Source organism: Rhinolophus hipposideros (assembly GCF_964194185.1).
Source record: "Rhinolophus hipposideros genome assembly, chromosome: 10".
NCBI lineage: Eukaryota > Metazoa > Chordata > Mammalia > Chiroptera > Rhinolophidae > Rhinolophus > Rhinolophus hipposideros.
In genome coordinates, this window is record NC_138056.1 from 6,100,172 (window position 1) to 6,121,520 (window position 21,349).

The following is a 21,349-nucleotide window of genomic DNA, read 5'->3' on the forward strand; positions in this document are numbered from 1 at the left end:
CAAGGAGCACATTTCCTCTACATCTCCATGTAGCTCAATCCGTCACCTCTGTTCCTTACGTGACACCTCATCAGCAAGGTCTTCCCTCATCACTGCTTCTAAAACAGGAAACCCTTCTCTTCACACTCTCTCTCTTTCTAACATAATACACATTTTCTAATTCTGTTTATTGTCTGCCAAACCCACTCCCTGTCCCCTCAAAAGAAGCTCTGGGAGAGCAGGGAGCTTGGTCGGTCTATGCATACTGCATCCCAGAGAGGGGCTCAGCCAGTGTCTGCTCCCCCACCAGCTGCTGAGCCGCACCCACTTGCAGCCTGGACCCATATGCAGGATGGTTCCTGCCCTTCCCACAACCTGCTCACCGACAGAGGTCAACCAACACTTCTGTGTCCTGGTTACCGTAAGACCCCTCCAACCCTTGGAAAACCAGGGGTGGCCACTCTGGGCCTGGCCACACCCACCTTGACAGTCTGCTCCCGGATGGCAGGGTTGGTGTCCAGGAAGCCATGCACGACGTGGGGAAAAATCTGGGTGTTGACTGTTGGCTCATCAAGGTATTGGATGAACTGCTCCATCTGTGGCCCAGGTGTGGGGTGTGAAAAGTCAGTCAGCCCCTCCACCCCCCACCACACCGTGGGACCATTTGTGGCTTAATTTTCCTACCTGGCAGGCACTGGCTGGCCAGGCCAGTCTCCTGAGCCCCCACCATGCATTTGGCCTCTGTCTGGCCTCAAGCCCGCACGGAGGGGTTAGAATAGGTCAGGAGGGTGCTGGGAAGAGCTGGGGACTGGGAACGGAGGGTTTGGCCTCTGGCCCTGCTCAGCAGGCCGACTGTGTCACGCCCCCTCTCAGACCCTCCATGGCCTCTTCTGGAAGAAGGGGGCATCACCCCTGCCCAGACAAGTGTCATGAGGAGGGCTGCTGCATTTGGCAGTTGGAGAGGGAATGATACCTGGGAGACACTAGATACTTCCTGGCTCGTAAGGGGCCCCCACCCTCGATCCCATCGGTCCTGTCTGATGCTCCCAGCTGCCTTGGGGTTGGCAGGAGAGACACCATCCCCACTCTAGAGTAGCTAAGCCAGGAGATTGAGGGGTATTTGAGCCTGTAGCCTGGGCAGGCTGGGCATTCCCAAAGCTGCCAGTGAGCCCTGTGATTATCTCCATTTCCTGAGAGCTCGTCCTCACTGGTCCCTTACCTGTGTGTATGTTTGGGCAGGGGGTTGGGTGTCAGGGCAGGGGCTCCAGCCACCTGCCCAGGGTTGGTGCTGGGATAAGGGCCTCTCCAGTAGCCAGAGTGGGGGCTGGGTGGCGTGGAGGGGTCAGGGCCTGGCCGGGGCCCCTACCTGCTGTAGGAGGCGGATGCGCATGGCCCGGTCGGTGGACGAGAACATCTTGACCACAACGGGGATGATCTTCTGCTGATACTCCTCGGCGCTGAGGAACTTGCCCACCTGAGAGGAGGAGCAGGAAGAGGGGCTCAGCTATAACCACAGGATGAGCGAAGCCACTGGGCTCATTTAAGCTCCCCAGGCTCCCTGCTGATCTCCCAGGGTGGGAACGGGGTGGTGGGGGGGGGCACAGGCACTTCCTCAGCAGCCCCTGCGCCATACTCCAGCTTAGCTAGCCCTGCCCTTCACCTGTTTGGGTCAAGCCTCGCTCAGGAGGCTGACAAAGGCGCCACATCTCTCCTATAATCAGGCGGCCACTGCCACATGCACACACAGGCACAGAATTCTGCCTACGCTTTCTGGGGGTTCCCAGTGATACAGGATTTGCTTGCTGTCTTCTCCACTTCCCCATACTAAGTCCAGGGTGGGCAGAAGGGGAATGGCAGATACCCAGGTAAGGGTGGACTGGGGTCTGAGGAATCCCCTAGGATTCCTCAGCCAGGAAAGCTGAGTGCCAAGTGGTCAGGGGCCAAGGATGGAAAGTGAGGTGGTGAGCAGGTGATCCCCTGGTTCCTGAGAACTGGGATGGGAACACAGGGCAGTCCAGGAGGGCTGTCTGGGGGAAATGGAGGAAGGGCTGAGGGATCGGAAACAAGGGGCCTTTGGAATAAGAAATTTGGAGGTAGAGGGTTTCCCTTCTCCAAGGACAAGTGGTCCCCCCAGCCTCCTGACAACTGGTCAGGTGGCCCTGGCTGGCTAAACCACCAGGGTGTCGGCAGAAAGCCAAGTTCTCATGTGGGCTTGGGTCTGCCCTCACCAGGCTGCCCCTCCCCAGGATGGTTCCACAGGGCTGGCTGGCTCCCACAGTTCCTGGGGCTCCCAACCTTGCTCGTCTCCCCTCACTGAGGCCCAGGCCCTGCTCACCTTGAAGAGGGGTGTGAGGACCACGGCCCCTGCATTGCCAAACTCGAAGGCAGTCAGCAGCTGGGGTAGCACTTTGTGCCGGCAGAAATCCTCAGGGAAGGAGTCTAGGCTCTTGCTCAGCTCCTGGAAGAACTTTTGCTTCTCAGCTGGCTCTTTGATCTGGGGGAGCGAGGGCAGGATACGAGGAAGAGGAAATCAGCCTGGTCACGACCCTACCCAACCACAGGCAAGGACAGGGGTCACCCCAGCCTGAAGGAGAACTTAAGCTTATGAGCCCAACGGCCTGGGTTGAAATCCCAACTCTCCCATCTATCAGCCTTGTGACCTTGGGCAAGTTTCTGCATCTGTAAATTGGGATGGTGACTACACTACTTCCCAACGTTGTACTCAGGATTCAACCAGAAGAGGCACATGACAGCTGCCAGCAGTGCCCAGCACACCATAGGTGCTCAGTCAGGTGGGGAGTGTCATTCTCATCACTGCCACCTGACCTGTTGCTAGGGAAGCAGCTACCAGGGGGATCAGGCCCTCTATCAGCATTACCTCTATTCCTCAAGACAACCCAAAATGTGAGTACCACTAACCTCATCACACAGATGAGGAAACTGAGGCTCAGAGAGGTGAAGGGGCTTGCACTTTTCTCCTGGCCCTGGCCAGGTCAGGCACACCTGCAACCCCATACTGGGTGGGATTCACGGCAGGCTGTGGGACAGCAGGGCCCAAACTACTCACTAGGCCCAAACCGACCAGATTGTCAACTCAAAGTCTCCTTTGGTCCTCCTAACCTCTCAGAGGTCATAATACCCACAACTCACATATCCTGAGGACTACGCGCCAGGCAGGGTTACATGGTAAAATCTTTACACAGATTAAATAATCCTCAGCTTCATGAAGTAGGTACCAATGTAATACACATTTAATGCAACAAGGACCGTGAGGCACAGAGAGGGCAAGGAGCTTGTCCCAAGTCACACAGCTAAGAAGTGGTCAGGGGAGGGTTTGACTCAGTGGTCTGGCACCTCTGCTACACCCTGTGAAGAGGTGTTGTCATTCCATTTACAGACAGGGAGGCTGAGGCTCAAGGTCACCTGCCAAGAGTGGCCAGGAAGGGATTCTAACTCAGTCCAGTGTGATGCCAAGGTTCCTGTGCTCTCTGCTGTATCCTCACATCCACAGCTGCGGCCTAGCCCAGAAGAGGCGGCCTCCGGCTGGGGAGGAGGGGGACCTCGTTGGTTCTTGAGTGGCTCAATCCAACATGGGAGACAGGCTCAGTGCTCTGACAGCAGGGCTCAGGGGGAGCCAAGGCCCAGAGAAAAGCCAAACCACATCCAAGGTCACACATTGAGAGAGTCACAGCTGGGTTGTCTCCATCCAATGACAGGAAGAGAGGCTCCCTGGACATTGCCCTCCTGCATTCTCTTGCAACTTTACAGAAACAGCCTATTTCCTCTGGGCACATTTTAAGAAGGGCAGCCTGGCAGAGCCAGCCATGTGATAAGAATTCCAGCACTTCTTCAAGACACAGCTCAGGTTCCCATCCGCCCAAGTCCCTCCCAGCTCCCATCTGAGTCATGCAAGATTCCAAAGGGCATCACGGTCTGTGGAAGTGCCTGTCACTCCTCCCCACGCCAGATTCTCAGTCATCTCTCTGTGTGCCCCACACGTGGCCAGGTCAGAGCACAGCCTCCCTCCTTCATCCCCTATGACAACCCTATGGGCCAACAGATAGTACTGTCAACCCCATTAGACAGATATGAACACTGAGGTCCAAAGAGGTTAAACCAAAGTCTCTCTCCTCACCACCTTTCCATTGACTGTTCCCTTTGTCTGGGACACCCTTTTCCAGTTCCCATCCCCATCCCACTTTCATGCACTTCAGGTCTCAGCTCAAATGTCACCTTTCACAGTGTCCTTCCCTGAGTACCTTCCCGGCATGTATCCTCATCCCAGGGAGCCCACATTTCCTCATTTCTGTGTTTTCTGTCCCTCTCCCCCAATAAGAGTCCCCAAGGTGGGGACCTGGTCCGTTTACTCCCTGATAGATCCCTGAGGGCAGGGATCTGGGTCTGATTCCTTCCTCCCCTCAGAGCAGCCCAGCACCGGGCCCAGCACACATCAGGGAAGGGGCCAGAAAGTACGTGCGGAGTTGATGGCGTGCCAAATGCAGTCACTAAGGACCTACCTGCCAGACACTACAATACGCTCTTTCAACTCACTGACTCCTCACCACGCTCCTTGGTGGCAGGTATTATTACTCGGCCTGAGCTTCAGCCAAGGGAAGTCACACAGCAGTAAGAGCAGGAGCCACGGTTGGAACCCAGAGAGCCGAGCTGAACCCACAGTCCATGCCAGTCTACAAAGATCTAACCATGAGGGAGTCTGCAAAGTTGTGGGGAGGGGGTCAGGGGTGAGGAGCACAGGCTCAAAGCCCAGGGTGTGGCAGGGGAGGGGGCTCACCTGAATCTCTTCCAGGAAGAGGTTGGTCTCCACGAAGCGGTTATTCATGAAGCCACCAGGTGCTCGGCAGTTCTGCAGGAAGCGCGCTGGGTTGGGACGCATCTTGGGGTTGGCTCCAACCAGCTCACAGTAATGGGGCACCAGCGATTTGGGGATCTATGGGAGAAGAGTCACTGTCAGGACAGGCCTGGTTGGCTGGCAGTGAGGCGCAGGGCTTGGGCCACACACTCACCTTCCCAGGGTTGCGCAGGGCGGCGGCCCGAGGTAGGGGCCCATTGAAGACTTCCCAGATGAGGCAACCCAAGCGCCACATGTCAGCTGACCTGAGACAGTGACCAGAGGTGCTCAAGGCCCTGCCTCCTACCGGCCCAGGCCTAGAACCTGCCTTGGGCACCAGCCACATACTGCATGGCAGACCCTGGGCTGTGTCCCTCTGCTGCTCCTCCAATCAGCCCAATAAGCAGGTTTCATGAGTCCCATTTAACAGATAAAGAAACAGGCTCAGCGAAGTAAGGACATCTGTCCCAAGTCACACAACTTGCAAATTCAGAACCACCAAACCCAAAAAGCCTGTTGATGCCGCCCCACCTCCCTGAGGATCCCGGGAGCAGAGGAGCCCTACTCTGAGAACTCTGATGCCCTCCCCAGCCAGGCAGCAGGGGACAGGGGAGTGCTAGCTCGTCTAGGGGTCTTGAGGCTGCAGGGCTTCCAGAACAGAGCAGGTTGGGGCATGTCACCCCCAGTCACCCACCACTTCTCTCTGACCGCTTTGCCACTGCTATCAGCCAACTCCGGGGGGTCATAGTGCTCAAGCTCGGGGATCCCCTTGCTGGGGGGTCCGCCACCATTGCCCTGGGCCGAGTACATGTAATCCAGGCCTCCAAGCTTCCACTCGCCAGCGCGGTCCACAAACACAGCGGCCATACAGACATTGTTGTGGATGAGGTTGCAGTCGTTGACCAGGAAGCTGAGGGCTTTCTGGGGGCAGAAGGAGCCATCACACCCCAGTACCTGAAGGCCCCCCACCCCTGGTCTCATCACCACTGCCCCCCACCTCACCACGATCTGGTGCAGCCCCCAGGAGAGCTCCAGTTCCTTCAGGCCACCAGCTTCCATGCGTGCCTTGAGGTACACTCCCAGCGGAGTCACAGCCTCTGTCACGACGTGGAGGCATTTATCTGTCTGAAGAGGGGACATGGGGATATCAGGCAGGGGGGGGACCGGGGGAGGTGAGACATGATGGGGAGAGAGGTGGACAGCGGAAACAAATCTGGGGGTGCTGAGACAAAGGGGTGGAAGCTGGGAGAAAGTGAGGGGCAGAGATGAGGCAGACTGGGCAGCAGGTACCTCCAGCCCATCGATGTAGGCCAGAATGTTGGGGTGCCGCAGAGTTTTGAGGCGCTTGAAGGCAGCTTTAGCCACCTGGGTCTGCTCTTCCGCGCCGGGCTTCACATCATACACGAAGATGGACACCGGGCTGCCCGTGGCCTGGAGGAGAGCAGAGGGACCTCAGGAGTGTGGGGCGGGTCCCGGGCTGACTACTCCAGCTCCGAAATGACCCCCGGAGCGGTTTAGTGCTTGAAGGAACGGTCTCCCAGCTGGGTCTCTCCCCATGTCAGCCCTTAGGTACTGAGCCGGGCCCACGTGACCCCGGTTCCGACCGCCTGTCGGTCTCTCGGTCCTTCCGCCCGCCACGTCGGCACTGCTCGTCCCCCTCCCCCGGCCCGTTGACTCGAAGGCTCCGCAGCCACGTCAGGCGGGGCGCGACGCGGCGGAGTCGGCGGCGCTAACTAGGCAAGGCCGAGGTCGGCCGCGGCCTGCGGAGCTGGGCAGTGCTCACCTTCTTGCGGCCGCTGTGCAGGGCCCAGGGCCCCGGCGGGCCTCCGTCAGCGGGTTCCGGGCTGAGCTCGAACGGGAAGTCCCGGACCGGGTCCCGGGCAAAAAACCACATCGTCGCAGCCGCCGCCGCCGCCGCCGCCGGCTCGGGCCCCTCCGCTCCCGGTCCTTGGCCGCCCGAGCCGGGGCGGGGCGGGGCGAGGGCGGAGTCTGGGCGGGGGCCTGTGCCAGTGGGCGGGGCCTGTGCTAGTGGGCGGGGCAAAGGGGCACAGCAGGGAACGCGACAGGTGGGCGGAGCGCGTGCTCTCGCATCGCTGCCAGCTACCGGCTTCGCCGCGATAGCAAGTCACCCAAACTCTCCAAGCCTCCGTGTCCTTATATCTAAAATGTAGGTGGTAATAGACTACACCTCCAAGCGTTATTTAAGGATGATAGCTTGAGAAGGGACAGATGGGGAAACCGCGGCAAGGAAGAGAGGTGGGGAGACCGATGGAAAAGGAAGTCGACAGACATACAAAAAGGGGTGCAATAAGAAGTGAGGTAGAAACAAGGAGGGCGATTGTCCCCAAGCCAGACACTCTTTCACCAGCCAGTGGATGCCTTAGTGTCGGTGGAGTGACCAGGCAAGAGGCACAGAGAGACAGAGCCCCTGAGACGCAGCGTGGGTCTGGGCCAGAGAGTGAAGCAAAGGTCCAGGGGAGATCCAGGAACCCTGGGGCAGCGGACGGGATCTGGGAAGGGAAGAGGCACTGACCCCGAAAAAGGAGAATGGTAAAGGAGGAACACCCCAGCAAGTTCAGAAGAGAACAGAGGGCCCGATGGGGGCCCCTGCTCTCCTGGGCTCAGCAGACATGGCTCTGGCCTACCTGGCCAGCATCTCCTCCAGGACCCCCAGCGCCTGTACAGATTGGGGCTGTCAGCAGCAAAGTGGTGTCAGCAACTCAAATGCCAGTCACACTGCTGGGGACGCAGCCCCCCAGCTGGACAGATCCCAGTGTCCAGGAGGAGTTGGGCAGGCAATGGCCCCTCTACAAGTAGGGTCTCAGGCACCCAGGGTGGAGACAGTCTCACCGCCACACCCTATGCAGTGTGGGTGAAATCCTGGAATTGCTTATGAAACGTCCAGTTGGGTTGTTTTCAGAGCAGATTCAAGGGCAAGGATGCCAGTCAGCAGAGCTGGGTTCGAATCGGAGCTCAGCCCCTCTCCCTGGCTTCGGGAACTCACGTTGCCCTCTGGGAGCTTTGGTTTCCCATCTGTAAATTGGGGTGAACAGTGCCCTGCATCTCACTTGACACAGAACAACCACTCAGCAGACGCATTCTCTCCCTTTCTTTATCCAAGTACCTGTGTGAGACGATCACACAGAAGGAGGATCAGTGTTGGCTGCTTGGAGCAGAACAGACATGACGACTAGAGATCTTCTTGTGTGACTTTGATAGGAAGGCTGTGACAACATCGTGAATACAGAATCGGCAATACTGGGGGTGGGGAGCATCCTGTCACTGGAGAGCAGAGGTCTTAAACGCCAGAATATAGAGTCTAGAACTTTGTCCTACTGAAGAGTTGAGCCACAGCCTTAGCCATGTGTGTGTGAATGTGGATGATGGAGAGGGAGAGGCTGGGGTGGGGTGATGCTTTGCGATGGAGGTCATGGTTGGAGGGGAGGGTCTAAGAACATAGGGTTCACATGGTGGCATTTAGTGGCACATTCTCTTAGCATCCACCAAATGTTAGGCCTGTGCAGTGCATGGGGCCTCGCCTAAAGGGGCAACATGTGCAGGAAGGGCAGGACCATGGGGTTGGGGGGAGACCTGGGAGTCCCCAGTGCACAGAAGAACAGCGGGAGGTAGGCACAAGCCCAGTACAGGCTGTACAGAGCACACCAGAAAACACAGTTACAAATGAAGAATCAGAAAAGGGAGCTAGGCCTGGCCCAGTGGCTCAGACGGTTGGAGCTCCGTGCTTCTAATGCCGAAGGCTGCCGCTTCGATTCCCACATGGGCCAGTGCCAGATGGCTCAGTTGGTTGGAGCGTGGGCTCTCAACCACAAGGTTGCTGGTTTGACTCCTGGACTCCTGCAAGGGATGGTGGGCTCTGCCCCCTGCAACTAAGATTGAACATGGCACCTTGAGCTGAGCTGCGTCCTGGATGGCTCAGTTGGTTGGAGCGCGGGCTCTCAACCACAAGGTTGCCGGTTCGACTCCCGCACTCCCGCAAGGGATGTCGGGCTGTGCTCCCTGCAACTAGCAATGGCAACTGGACCTGGAGCTGAGCTGTGCCCTCCACAACTAAGATTGAAAGCACAACAACTTGACTTAGAAAAGTCCCGGAAGTACACACTGTTCCCCAATGAAGTCCTGTTCCCCTTCCCCAATAAAATCTTTACAGAAAAGGGAGCTACTTCACACATTCTCTACTAATTAACCCTGCTCCTACAGAGGAACCCAGCACAGAAGATACCATCTTCAGAAGGGGACAGCACCCCTTTCACAAGCTCTCATCTTGTGCTGTCCTGCCTTCACATTGTGAGCCTGCATTTCATCCACTGTAGAATGGGGACAATACCAGTTCCTCATTACTGCCCGATGAGGGGGAACCAGTGTTGTTCCCATGTCACAGATGAGGAAACTGAGGCTCTGAAAGCTCATGTGATAGGAAGTGGCAGGGCCTGAGCCCCTGTGCTGCTGGCTGCCTCCCTCACCAGCCAGGACTCATCCAAGCATCCCTGCAAGCCCTGCCATGACCTGTGGACAACCTAGGGCAGGCAGGCATGGGACCTCTAGGGACACCAGGAGGCCAGTCACTCCAGAGGAGATACAGTAGGATGTCAAGCGGGCAGAACCCAGTGGTAGATGTATAGGTCTGAATCCCATTTCAATGGGATCTTGGGCAAGTCACTTCAACCCCCTTTCCTTGTATGTAAATGAAAACTATAAAAGTAACTATAAGAGTTCTCCATTGTGGTTAGTAGAAGTATTTGGTCCCATAAAAACAGCACACCAGGAAGGAAAATGGAAGGCCTTGAAAAGGAAGTTGTAAACAAGACTTGTGGTGTGGGTGCAAAATAAAGGGAGTGATTGGAAAGGCTCAGTGATGGAAGTGATTTATTAACTGGAGGTCTTCAGGTGACACAGGAGATGAAAACGATCCACAAAGCCAGGACAGTTAACCCCCGACCATGGTGCCTCTGGCAAGGTGGAATCACAGTCAGCGTTAGGACCGTATTCTCAGTCTTGCAATACGTTATGTTGACCAAACGTTTATTTTCTCCAAGAAACTGAACGTTCTTTACTCCAGCTGTAATTTATTATTAGGAGTGTAATGTTCCTCTCCTTTCATGAAAGAGAAACACTTTCAGTTACTAAATTGATAAAAAGTTGTAAAATACTTTGGTTTTGTGTATTCCAGTAACATTCTGCTCTAACAGCATCAAGAGTGGGGGTGAGGAGGAATTGGGGTCTGCAGGCACTGAGGTGGGAATTCCCTGGCCCAGCTGTAGGGAAGGGCAAGTCAGCAGTACCTGTGAACCACTTTGCCCCAATAATTCCACTTCTAGAAACATGTCCTACACAAACTCTCCAAGTATGCAAAGACTCATACAAAGTTGTGTAGTTGTCAGAGCCTGGGTTATGTCACCAGACTATCTGTGTCCCAGCTCTGCTGCTTATGAGCTGTGCGACCTTGGCTACATTATCTGCTTTCTTTGTACCTCAGTTTTCTCACCTGTAAAATGGGTGGAATAATAGTATCTGTCCCATAGGTATTGTGGGCTGAACAATGTCCACTCAAAGATGTCCACCTCTTACCCCCTGGAAACTGTGGATTTGTTAACACCCCAGTAAAAGGGATTTTGCTGTTGTGATTAAGGGTCTTGAGAGGGGGAGATGAACCTGGATTATCCAGGTGGGCCGGATAGTCACAAGGGTCCTTATAAGAGGCAGGAGGATCACGGTGGGTAGATGTGATGATGAGAGCAAGAGGGTGGAGAGAAGTGAGGAAGGGATTGTGACCCAAGGAGTGAAGGCAGCTTCTAGACGCTGAAAAAGACAAGAAAACAAATTCTCCCCTGCAGCCCTCAGAAGGGACATGGCCCTGCTGAGACTTTCATTTTAGACTTCTATTATCCAGAACTGTAAGATATTGTGCTGTTTTAATCCACTAAATTTGCGGTAATTTGTTGCAGTAGCCATAGGAAATGAACAGTGCGCATGTTGTGAGGGTGCGTGAGTTAACGTAATGCTTCAGTGTATATATAGCATATAGTGAGTGCTCAGTGAATGACTACTCCTATGTGGATCGTAAGACTGTTTGTAGTAACAGAAAAGTAGAAAAGTAGAACAAATGTCGGTCAGGAGCGGAGTGATTCAAAGCTCCCTGCATGCTATAATAATAATAATAATAATAATAATAATAATAATAATAATAAAGACTGCTCTATGGCTTCTGACGAGGGCGGGGCGGGGGGGAGCGGGGAAATGAACACGCTCATGATCATATCATAGCTGTTTTCTGAGTCCTCCCCACGTGTCAGGACAGAGCTGAGCGCTCTCCTGCATTATCATCTCTGATCCTCATAACACTACGCGGGTGTGTTTCAGTCTGAGAAACCACAAATATGAACAGGGAAAGTCTAATATAAAGAATTATTGGGCCGGCCCAGTGGCTCAAGCGGTTAGAGCTCCATGCTCCTAACTCCGAAGGCTGCCGGTTGGATTCCCACATGGGCCAGTGGGCTCTCAACCACAAGGTTGCCGGTTCAATTCCTCAAGTCACACAGGGGATGGTGGGCTGTGCCCCCTGCAACTAAGATTGAGCACCGCACCTTGAGCTGAGCTGCCGCTGAGCTCCCGGATGGCTCAGTTGGTTGGAGCGCGTCCTCTCAACCACAAGGTTGCCGGTTAGACTCCCACAAGGGATGGTGGGCTGCGCCCCCTGCAACTAGAAAACTGCAACTGGACCTGGAGCTGAGCTGCGCCCTCCACAACTAAGACTGAAAGGACAACAACTTGACTTGGAAAAAAGTCCTGGAAGTACACACTGTTCCCCAATAAAGCCCTGTTCCTCTTCCCCAATTAAAACAAAAAAATCTAAAAAAAAAAAAAAAGAATTATTAACTATAACAGGGGATTGGAATAACAAAGGATTGGCTAATGGGAAGTAAAGAGAACTCTAAAGAATATAGGAATATAAGAAGCAGCCCCCACCCCTAGGGCTGGACTAGAGCTCACCGCCCCCCACCAAGAACCCCTGTCCAGCCCCAGGTCTGAGATAATCACCTGGCTGGAGATGAAATGGCTGTGGCTCACTGGGTAGTAGTAGAGAAGTTGCTGAAGTGCTGAGCAGGTCCCATGGAACTTACTGGAAAACTGTCATTTCGGGTACTGGGGAAGAGGCACTCTAATACTCCCAGGGTGGGGGTGGGGAGCTGCTGGCCACCTGCGCTGCAGGAGCCTGGTGCTGGCAAAACTGCCCCGGATCCAGGAGCTGAACTAGAGAAGCCGCCCGCGGCAGAAGCCGGCTGAGAAGAGCTCGTCAACACCACCAAACAAACCTTTTCCTCAGGAAATGGCCATCACCGCCCTCTACTGGCTAAACTTAACATTGTGCCATCGGGCAAAGGAAAAATATTTCAAGGACCCAGATCAAATCCCTTTTCACAGAGGAGGGAAACATGATGAATTTGGAACTGAGAGGTAATAAATTAATAACTGGCACAGAATCATTAGTTCCACTTTTACAGATGAGGAAACTGAGGCTCCAGAGAGAGGAAGCCGCACAACCAGTGCTAGGATTTGCTGTGCTCTACAAAGAATTTAGAAAGCAGGCTGCAAAATGATCCATGTTACGTCATTGTGGTAATCACTCCTCTCTCCATAAATGTGCATAGATTGTCACTGTGTGAGGGACATACATGATAAATGTCTAACTATTACATTGTTTTGTGCACCTGAAACTAATAAAAAAATGTTTAAAATAAATCAAGTTGATAGGCAAAAGTAAAAAAAAGATTATAAAGCAATGATGTGACAAAAACACAAAGAAAGAAATAGAATAAAATGAATCACCTTATTTAGGTGTCTTCTTGTAATAAAAAAAAGTGCACAGATATACTCTCCAAATTTGGAGGAATACACACCAAATGCCAGTGGTTTCCTCCAGGACACTGGAATTACAGGGTGTTCTCCTTGCTATATTAATAATTAGGTTGAACAGTATGAAATTGCTGTTTATAGGTCAAAAATAGTGAAATCTTGGCAATTTCATACAGTTCAAAATAATATTTATTTCTGTGATGTGATGTTTGAAGTTTTCACAATGAGCATGAATTACTTTTATAAACAGAAAATTATATATACATGTACATTTCTATATATACTTATCCACATCCATATGTATATACATATACATACACACACAATAAATGTATGTATTACGTATGTATGTTTTGGGAAGTCCTCCCTCCAACTGTCTTTTGCCTATAGTGGTATCTTTTCCTCCAATAAAATAGAAATTTTAAGCTAACAGGCATCCAAAGACTTCAGGGGAAAATATTTGTTATTCAACCCACTGCAAGTTCTCCAGAGCTACTTGCTAATGACAAGTTACCATAGGAAAAAATCTGTCATTTGCATTCTTTGTATTTGTTTTATGAGATTTAAGTCATGAATCAGAAAAGCTGCTATTCAAAAATGGTGGATCTCATGTGGCAGTTGACCAAATTTAATTTAGAAAGTATTTGAATTGTCCTTCATCCTAAATCTAAATATTCAGAATTGAAGAACACATTTCAATATCTGCAAAAACATCTGAGAATAACAATAAGGTAAAACTTATTTTGCCTTTGAGCGGCTGGATGGCTCAGTTGGTTGGTTAGAGCGCGAGCTCTCAACAACAAGGTTGCTGGTTTAATTCCCACACGGGATGATGGGCTGCGCCCCCTGCAACTAAAGATTGAAAACGGTGACTGGACTTTGAGCTGGGCTTTGCCCTCCACAACTAAACTGAAGGAGACTTGGAGCTGATGGGCCCTGGAGAAACACACTACTCCCAATATTCCCCAATTAAAAAAAAAAAAAGTTACTTTGTCTTTAAAAAAAAAAGGTTGTTTTTGTTTTGTTTTGTTTTGTTAGCAAATATGATACCTATAAAAGAAGCTGCTCATGGTTCTGGCCTGTTGTGATAGAAAGAATAATGACCCATCCAAATGTCCATATTCTAATTCTCAAAAACTGTGAATATGTTACATGACAAGGGGGGAATTAAGATTGCAGATGGAATCAAATTTATTAGTCAGCTGACCTTAAGGTAGAGTGGCCTAAATTATCCAGGTGTACCCAATGTAATCACAAGAGTTCTTGAAAGTGAGAGACCCAACATAACAATATACATTCTCAAATACACATAGAACAGTGTTCAGGATAAACTATGTGTTAGGCCAAAAAAATAAGCTTCAGTAAATTTAAAAGAATAGAAATAATACAGTGTGTTTTCTGAACACCGTTAAATACAATTAGACATCAATCACAGAAAGAAATTTGGAAAACACAAATATGTTGAAATTAAAAGCAATACACTACTGGCCGGCCGGTGGCTCATGCGGTTAGAGTTCGCTGTCGGTTCAATTCTCACATGGGCCAGTGGGCTCTCAACCACAAGGCTGCCAGTTCAATTCTCGAGTCCCACAAGGGATGGTGGGCTCTGCCCCCTGCAACTAAGATTGAACAGGGCACCTTCCTTGAGTTGAGCTGCCTCCCAGATGACTCAGTTGGTTGGAGCGCGTGGTCTCAACCAGTGCGCCCCCTGCAACTAGCAACAGCAACTGGACCTGGAGCTGAACTGCACCCTCCACAACTAAGATTGAAAGGACAACTTGACTTGGAAAAAAAGTCCTGGAAGTACACACTGTTCCCCAATAAAGTCCTGTTCCCCTTCCCCAATAAAATCTTTAAAACTAATAATAATAATAATAAATAAATAAAAGCAATACACTACTAACTGTGGGGACAGAGCCCCAGAGAGCAGTTTCCAGGCTCTCGGCCTCATGTGGAGGGGTGCTGGCTCAGGTAGTAAATGTCCATCAACTGTGATTGGCTGGCCATCAGCTGTGGCTAGTTGGCCGTCAGCTGTAACCAGTGAGCCATTGGCCACTAATATAACTGCCATGGCTACGCTGGCAGAAAATGGGGGCTAGCAAGAAGATGGTGGCTGAGCCTGCAAGCAGAGCAGTGAGGGTTGCGAACAGTGTGACTCCTGCTTCCTGTGTCTCCAACCCAGCCGCCAGCGAGAATATAGTGGTGTGACTCCCCTATCTATGGCTCCGGGTGTTCCTTTTTGGCCTCACCATGTCCTGCGTTCTTATGTGGGGAGCGGGAGCAGAGACCCCGCAGGCCACCCCGCACAACACTAACCAATTTCAAAGTCAAGGGAAAAATGAAAAGGGAAATTAGAAAATATTTTGAGATGAATGAAAGTGAAGACACAACCAAACTATGGAATACAGACAAAGCAATTCTTTGAGGGAAATTTTTTTGCTGTAAATACCTATATTTTCTTTAAAAAGAAAGAAAGATCTCAAATCAATAACCTAAAGTTCTACCTTATGAAACTGGAAAAAGATGAGAAAATTAAACCTAAAACAAGTGGAAGGAAGGAAATGATAAAGAGTGGAAATTAATGAAATAGAGAATAGAAAACCAATAGAGAAAAATCAATGAAACCAAAAGCTGATTCTTTGATAATCTTAGTAAACATGACAAATCTTTAGTCAGGCTGACCGACAAAAAAAAGGCGAAGGCTCAAATTACTAGAATCAGAAGTAAAAGATGGAACATTACTAATGATCTACTAGAAATAAAAAGGAATATAAAGGAATACTCTAATAATGGTATGCCAATAAACTAGATAACTTAGAGGAAATGAAAAAATTTTAGGAAGATGCAAACTACTAAAACTGACTCAGGAAGAAATACGCAACCTGAACAGATCTGTAACAAGTAAAGAGATTGAATTAGTGTGGGGACAAAGCCCCCAAAAGCAGTTTCCAGGCTCTCGGCCTCACATAGAAAGGTGCTGGCTCGGGTAGTAAATGGCCATCAACTGTGATCAGATGGCCATCAGCTGTGGCTAGTTGGCCGTCAGCTGTAACCAGTGAGCCATTGGCCACTAATATAACGGCTGTGGCTACGTTAGCAGAAAGAATGGGGGCTAGCAAGAAGATGGTGGCTGGCAAGCTCGAACTGCTGTTAGGACGGTGGGTTGCAGATTATGTAGATCCTGCTTCCTGGGTCTCCAGCCCAGCCACCAGCGGGAATATATTGGTTTGACTCCCCTAATTATGGCTCCGTGGGTGTTCCTGTTTGGCCTTACCGTGTCCTGCGTTCTTATGTGGGGAGCGGGAGCAGAGACCCCGCCGGACGCCCCGCACGACACATGGCACAGCGAGCAGGGTCCCCTGTATGACAATTAGTAATAAAAAACAAAAACAAAAACAACTACACACAAAGAAAAGTCCAGGCTCAGATGATTTCACTGGTGATTTCTACCAAACATTTAAAGAAGAATTGATACCAATTCTTCACAAACATTTCAAAAAAACAAAACAGAAGAGGAAGGAACACATCCCAACTCATTCTATCTGGCCAATATTACCCCATGCCAAAGTCAGACAAAGACCACAAGAAAACTACAGACCAAAATCTCTTATAAATATGGATGTAAAAATCCTCAACCCAGTAAGCCAAATCCAGCAACATATCTAAAAAATTGTATATTGTAATTAAGTGGGATTTACCCTAATACAAGGTTGGTTTAGCATCTGATAATTAATTAATGTAATATACCATATTAATAGAATTTAAAACATATCGTCATCTTAGTAGAAGCAGAAAAATCATTTGACAATATCAACACACTTTCATGATAACAACACTCAAAAAACTAGGGATAGAGTGGGACTTTCTTAACCAAATAAGGGCATCTATGAAACACCAACAGCTAACATCCTCCTCAATGGTGAAAGACTGGAGGCTTTCCCCCTCAGGTCAGGAACGAGACAAAGATATCCACTTCACTACCTCCATTCAGCATTGTACTGGAGTTCTAAGCAGAGCAATTAGTCAACAAGAAATAAAAAGCATCTGGATTGGAAAGAAAGAAGTAAAACTATCTCTGTTTGCAGATGACATGATGTCATCCATAGAAAATCCTAAGGAATTCATGAGAAAGCTATTAGAATTAATAAAGGAGGTGAACAAGTTTGCAGAAGACAAAATCAATATAAAAAATCAACTGTATTTTTGATACACTAGCAATGAACAATCTGAAAATGAAATTAAGAAAACAATTCCATTTACAATGGCACCAAAAGAATAAAATATTTAGAAATAAATTTGACACAAGTCCAAAATGTATACTCTGAAAACTACAAAAACATTGTTGAAAGACATTAAAGAATATCTAAGTCAATGAGAAAACATCGCACATTCATGGATCAAGGACAATATTGTTACTATTTTTTAAAACAGTATTATTAAGATGGTAAATTGATCGACACAATCCTTATCAGAATTCTAGTTTGATTCTTTATAGGAATTGATTAGCAGATTTTAAAATTCACATGGAATTGCAAGGCATTCAGCATAGCCAAAACAATCTTGGAAAAGAACAAAATTAGAGGACTCACTCTTTCCAATTTCAGAACTTACTCCAAAGCAAGTGTAGTACTATCACAAGGATAAACATATAGAGAAACAGAATAGAATTAAGGGTTCTGTAATATCTTGACTGTGGTGGAAGTTACATGGGCACATACATTTATCAGAACTCATCAATGGTACACTTAAAAGATATAAATGTTATTGTATGTAAACAAGAGATGATTAAAACAACAACAACATGCCTCCTGATTCAAAGAGTAAAGTCAAAATACAACTGTCTTCACAAAGTACATACTGTTTGAAGGAGTTTCACCCGTACCCACTGCAAATCGTGGTGTACGACAGCGTGCCAGTTTCTCTGCTTTTGGCTTATCTGATGATGCGTATTTGTAGACAAAAATCTTCCCCAACAGATGACTCCTGTGGGGAGACTTGGGAGGAGCCCTTGGTTTGCGGTGGGGAAGCTGGAACCAAGAGGTGGGCACGGCGGATCATGGGAGGCCCCTCGGTCAGGTTATGGAGGTTGACCATCTGGAAGAAAAGAAGTTATAGAGGGGGTGACACAATCAGGCTTAGGTTAGAAGCATCCATCAGGGGACAGCCTGGGATAGGACTGGAAGGAGTAAAAGCGCCATCTGGAGGACACTCAGGAGAGGGTGTGGATGTCCAGAGAAGGACGTGATAGTTGGGCCAGAGCAGAGGTGGTGGGCAGTGCAGAAGCTGTGTAGGTGGAGGGTCAGGAAGAGGGAGGGACCAGGGGCAGGGAGCAGAGATGGGAAGAGGGCAGGACAGGGTAGTGGAGGAGGAAGGAGGCTGCACGAGTGGGGCACAGCGGCAGAGTGTTATGTGGGGGACATTGAGGGGGCAGCTCTGAGGACTGGCTACTCAGAAGCTGGGGGAACACAGGGTGCCAAGAGCCTCATACTTGGGAGGGTTCCCATCTGGAGGCTCCCCAAGGGGTTCAGATGAAGCAGAAGCAGCTTGTGAGCTCAGATGCCTCCACCTCCAGGAAGCCTACCCTCATCTCATCCCCTGTGGCCCTTGTTCTGACTCCTGGGTACCCAGTATTCGTAAGTGGAAGTCAGAGCTGAAGGTATGTTTTCCTTGAGTACAAGACCCATTTCTGCTCTGTCATTTTGGCCACAGACAGTTCGCTGGGAAATATGTGTTGAGGATGAGTGGGTGTGTTCCAGGCTGCCTGGGTTCAAACCTCAGCTTTTAACTGAGCTGTTATTGGTGGCATGTTGTATTATTGTTATGAGTGAGTGAATGAGCAGGTGAGTGCAGGATGGGACAGTCTGGCGAGGTGGAGGGATGAAGGGACAGCATCAGCTCCCCCTGTCCTGGCTCCACCTGGGGAGAAATGGGTCCCGCTCAAGCCCCCTGTTTCCTGTCTGTTGCCAGTACCCAGGAATGCCTGGTTCCTGGGATGCCAGGTCCTCGGGTACCCATTTCAGCTCCAAGGTGGGCTAGCCTGGGAACCTGCTGACTTCTACCACTGCCAACCTCACTCCTGATCACAAAATCACTTCTCTGGTGAAAGTGGCCCTGGTCACGTTAGGGGTGGGAACACTCTGTACCCCCTTTGCTCTGTGTCCTCACATCTTCCTTTTCAGGCTTGCTGCCCACACCTCTGCCATTGTCCCAGGTAGGCCACGGGAAGGAGTTGGGCCTAGGATAGGCCAGAACCACCTCACTACTGTCCCTTTTGACTCCACTTTCTGGGGCCCCTGGCCTGCCAGAGGGCTGGGTATGGGCTTCCCTTCCTGATGGGAAAATAAAGGGATGCGGTCTGGAGAGGAGAAGAACAGACAGCAAAGGGAGGAGTGTAGAGGTGTACGGGGTGGGCAGGAGCATTCGGGTGTGAACTGAGGGGCTGCCAGTCTGCTGTCCTGGTCACACTAATTGCAGAACATTGGCAGTGACACAGTGGCAGGCCTGACACTATGCACCAGGTTCTTCCGGGGACTCCCTTCTCTGGGCACAGGCACTGAGGTGGGTGGAGGAGGGTGGCTTTAGGGGAGGGCTTTGGTGCTGGGGCCTAAGGCTGGCCAGGTGGTCGGGCCAAGGCAAGGCACCCTAGTCACCTCACAACGTCTGGGGTTTTAAACACCATCTTCATTGCCCATCGCAGTGGGGCCCTTGCCTGAGCCCAGCCTCTGGTTCTGCCAGCTGTGCAATGGGCTCCTCAAACTGAGCTCTTGATCCCCATAAACTTGCTGAGCCTTGCTCAGCGGCCAATGGCAACTCCACTCTTCCAGGCCTGAAGCCGGGGTCACCCCAATGTTTCTCACATCTTACACAGGCCACCAGATGGTACTTGGGCTCCAAACACTTGGCACCTCCAACTTTGCTTTGCACCCCCCACCCCTACCCTGCTAGGCCACCAGCCTCTCTTGCCTGTGCCCCTGCGGCAGCCACTTCACTGGTCTCCCCACTTCCATCTTTGCCCCCTGCAATCTACTGTCCTCACAGCCACCAGGGAGATCATTAGAGAATGCAAGTCAGGTCACTTGACTGCTGCCTGAGACCCTCCGACACTCCCATTTCACTCAGCATGAAGTTGGACCCCTGACATTGGCCTGCGAGGCCAGTGCCACCTGTTCCCAGCCTCCTCTCTGCCCACCCTCTCACTTTGTAGGACCACCATTCGTACCAAAAGCACTTTGGGTTCAACCAAACGTGGTCCATGATTCCATTTGCTCTAAGTTGTTCCAAACTGTTGCATTGAGTTTCTTTGTCTGAAACTGTAACGTTGAAATATCCTATGTATTAGTGAATTTACTTGGTGCATTTCTCAGTTTAAAAAAGTCAATCTAACTCATACTATTTTTGCAACTTTTTTGTAAGTCTAAAAACATTACAAAATTTATTAAAACAAAAAAAGGGGGTGGGGGAAGGGGAGTAATTATCTGAAAAAAGAGTTACTGTCCAAAAGTCACTTTGTAAGAGCCACGTTTCCTGTGAGACAAGAGTATAGCAACGCCTGGGGTCTGTGGCTGGGGCTGTCACAGGCACGCACACGTGTACACCACACATCTGCTCGGGAGGGGTGGTCCTCCTATTTTAGCTGAGTGAACCAGAGCATGGCTTCAGGTGGAAGAGTCAGATGACGCAGGGCGTGGAGGGGACACGGAACACAGGCCTCCAGGAGGCTCAGGAGGGTGGGCTTGGCCAGAGCGGCTGCAGCCCCAGTAGAGGGCAGTCAGGTAAATCTATCACTGAGGGAGCCTCTCAGCTGGACCCTGAAGTGGGATTTTCACTGGAGATGAGCAGAGGTAGAGAATATTCCAGAAAGGAGGAACAGGAGAGAATGAGGGGCTGTGTGGGGAGAGTGAGAGATTTCCTTTAGTGGGAAGGAGTTGAATGAGGCTATGGGTATCAGAGGTTGGGTGGAGGCAGGTGAGGAGGGCACAGCCTGAATCTGGTGGGAACCCTGACAGTCAGTGAGGGTGGGTGAGTGGGGAGGGGCTCAGCAAGCTCAGCGGGTCTGGAAGGTGACATGGAGGACGGCCTAGTGCCAGGGCCACAGTGAACAGGGCAGGGGACTGAAGGGAGAGGCGAGTAAGAAAGAAGAGGCAGTTGGGCCTACAGGACTTGCTGGCTGGAGGTGCAACCAGGAGAAATGGAGCAGTTGGGGAACCGCGTGAGTTGGGAGGAGGCCCACCTCCCACTCTCCATCCCAAACCTGCATCCTTTGCTTCCTGGCTCCAACCGTGTAACTCTGTGTCTGTTCATCCCTCGAAGTGTTGGCTCCACGAGGGTGCAGACACTTACAGCTGGTTCACCTCACTATCTCCAGGCTCTATGACGGTGCCTAGCTCATGTTCAGTTAGTATTTGTTGAATGAGTGAATGAATGAATCAGTGAATGAATGAATGAATGTATGAAACTACATTGGAGAGGCAGGAGTAAGAGGAAACAGAGCCCAACGCTGACTGAACCACAGAGAGAAGCCAGGAAAGCCTGCCCAGGTCCCGTCCTGCACATGGTCCCCAAGTAGCTGATCCACGCTTATGTCACCATCTGGGCGGTCCCTGGTAGCTGGCAGATCCAACCAAGACCCGTTCCTGGCCTCCGGCCTGT

At 50.8% G+C, this 21,349-nt stretch overlaps 1 protein-coding gene across 2 annotated transcripts in view; it reads right to left on the reverse strand.

The window, feature by feature from the left end:
• The window catches only part of SCYL1 (SCY1 like pseudokinase 1), an 11,496-nt gene extending 4,701 nt beyond the window's left edge, over positions 1-6,795 (reverse strand). The window contains exons 1-9 of one of the 2 annotated variants that reach the window (XM_081062203.1): positions 6,612-6,795; positions 6,119-6,259; positions 5,831-5,953; positions 5,523-5,749; positions 5,004-5,094; positions 4,772-4,927; positions 2,315-2,473; positions 1,346-1,453; positions 462-575 (exon numbers count right to left, since the gene is read on the reverse strand). In XM_081062203.1, the coding sequence (XP_080918329.1) occupies positions 462-575; positions 1,346-1,453; positions 2,315-2,473; positions 4,772-4,927; positions 5,004-5,094; positions 5,523-5,749; positions 5,831-5,953; positions 6,119-6,259; positions 6,612-6,722 (1,230 nt within the window). In that variant the 5' untranslated portion in view covers positions 6,723-6,795. The remainder of the gene's footprint in view (positions 1-461; positions 576-1,345; positions 1,454-2,314; positions 2,474-4,771; positions 4,928-5,003; positions 5,095-5,522; positions 5,750-5,830; positions 5,954-6,118; positions 6,260-6,611) is intronic. The other variant, XM_081062204.1, reaches the window with a different exon arrangement.
• Between the last annotated feature and the right edge of the window lie 14,554 nt (positions 6,796-21,349).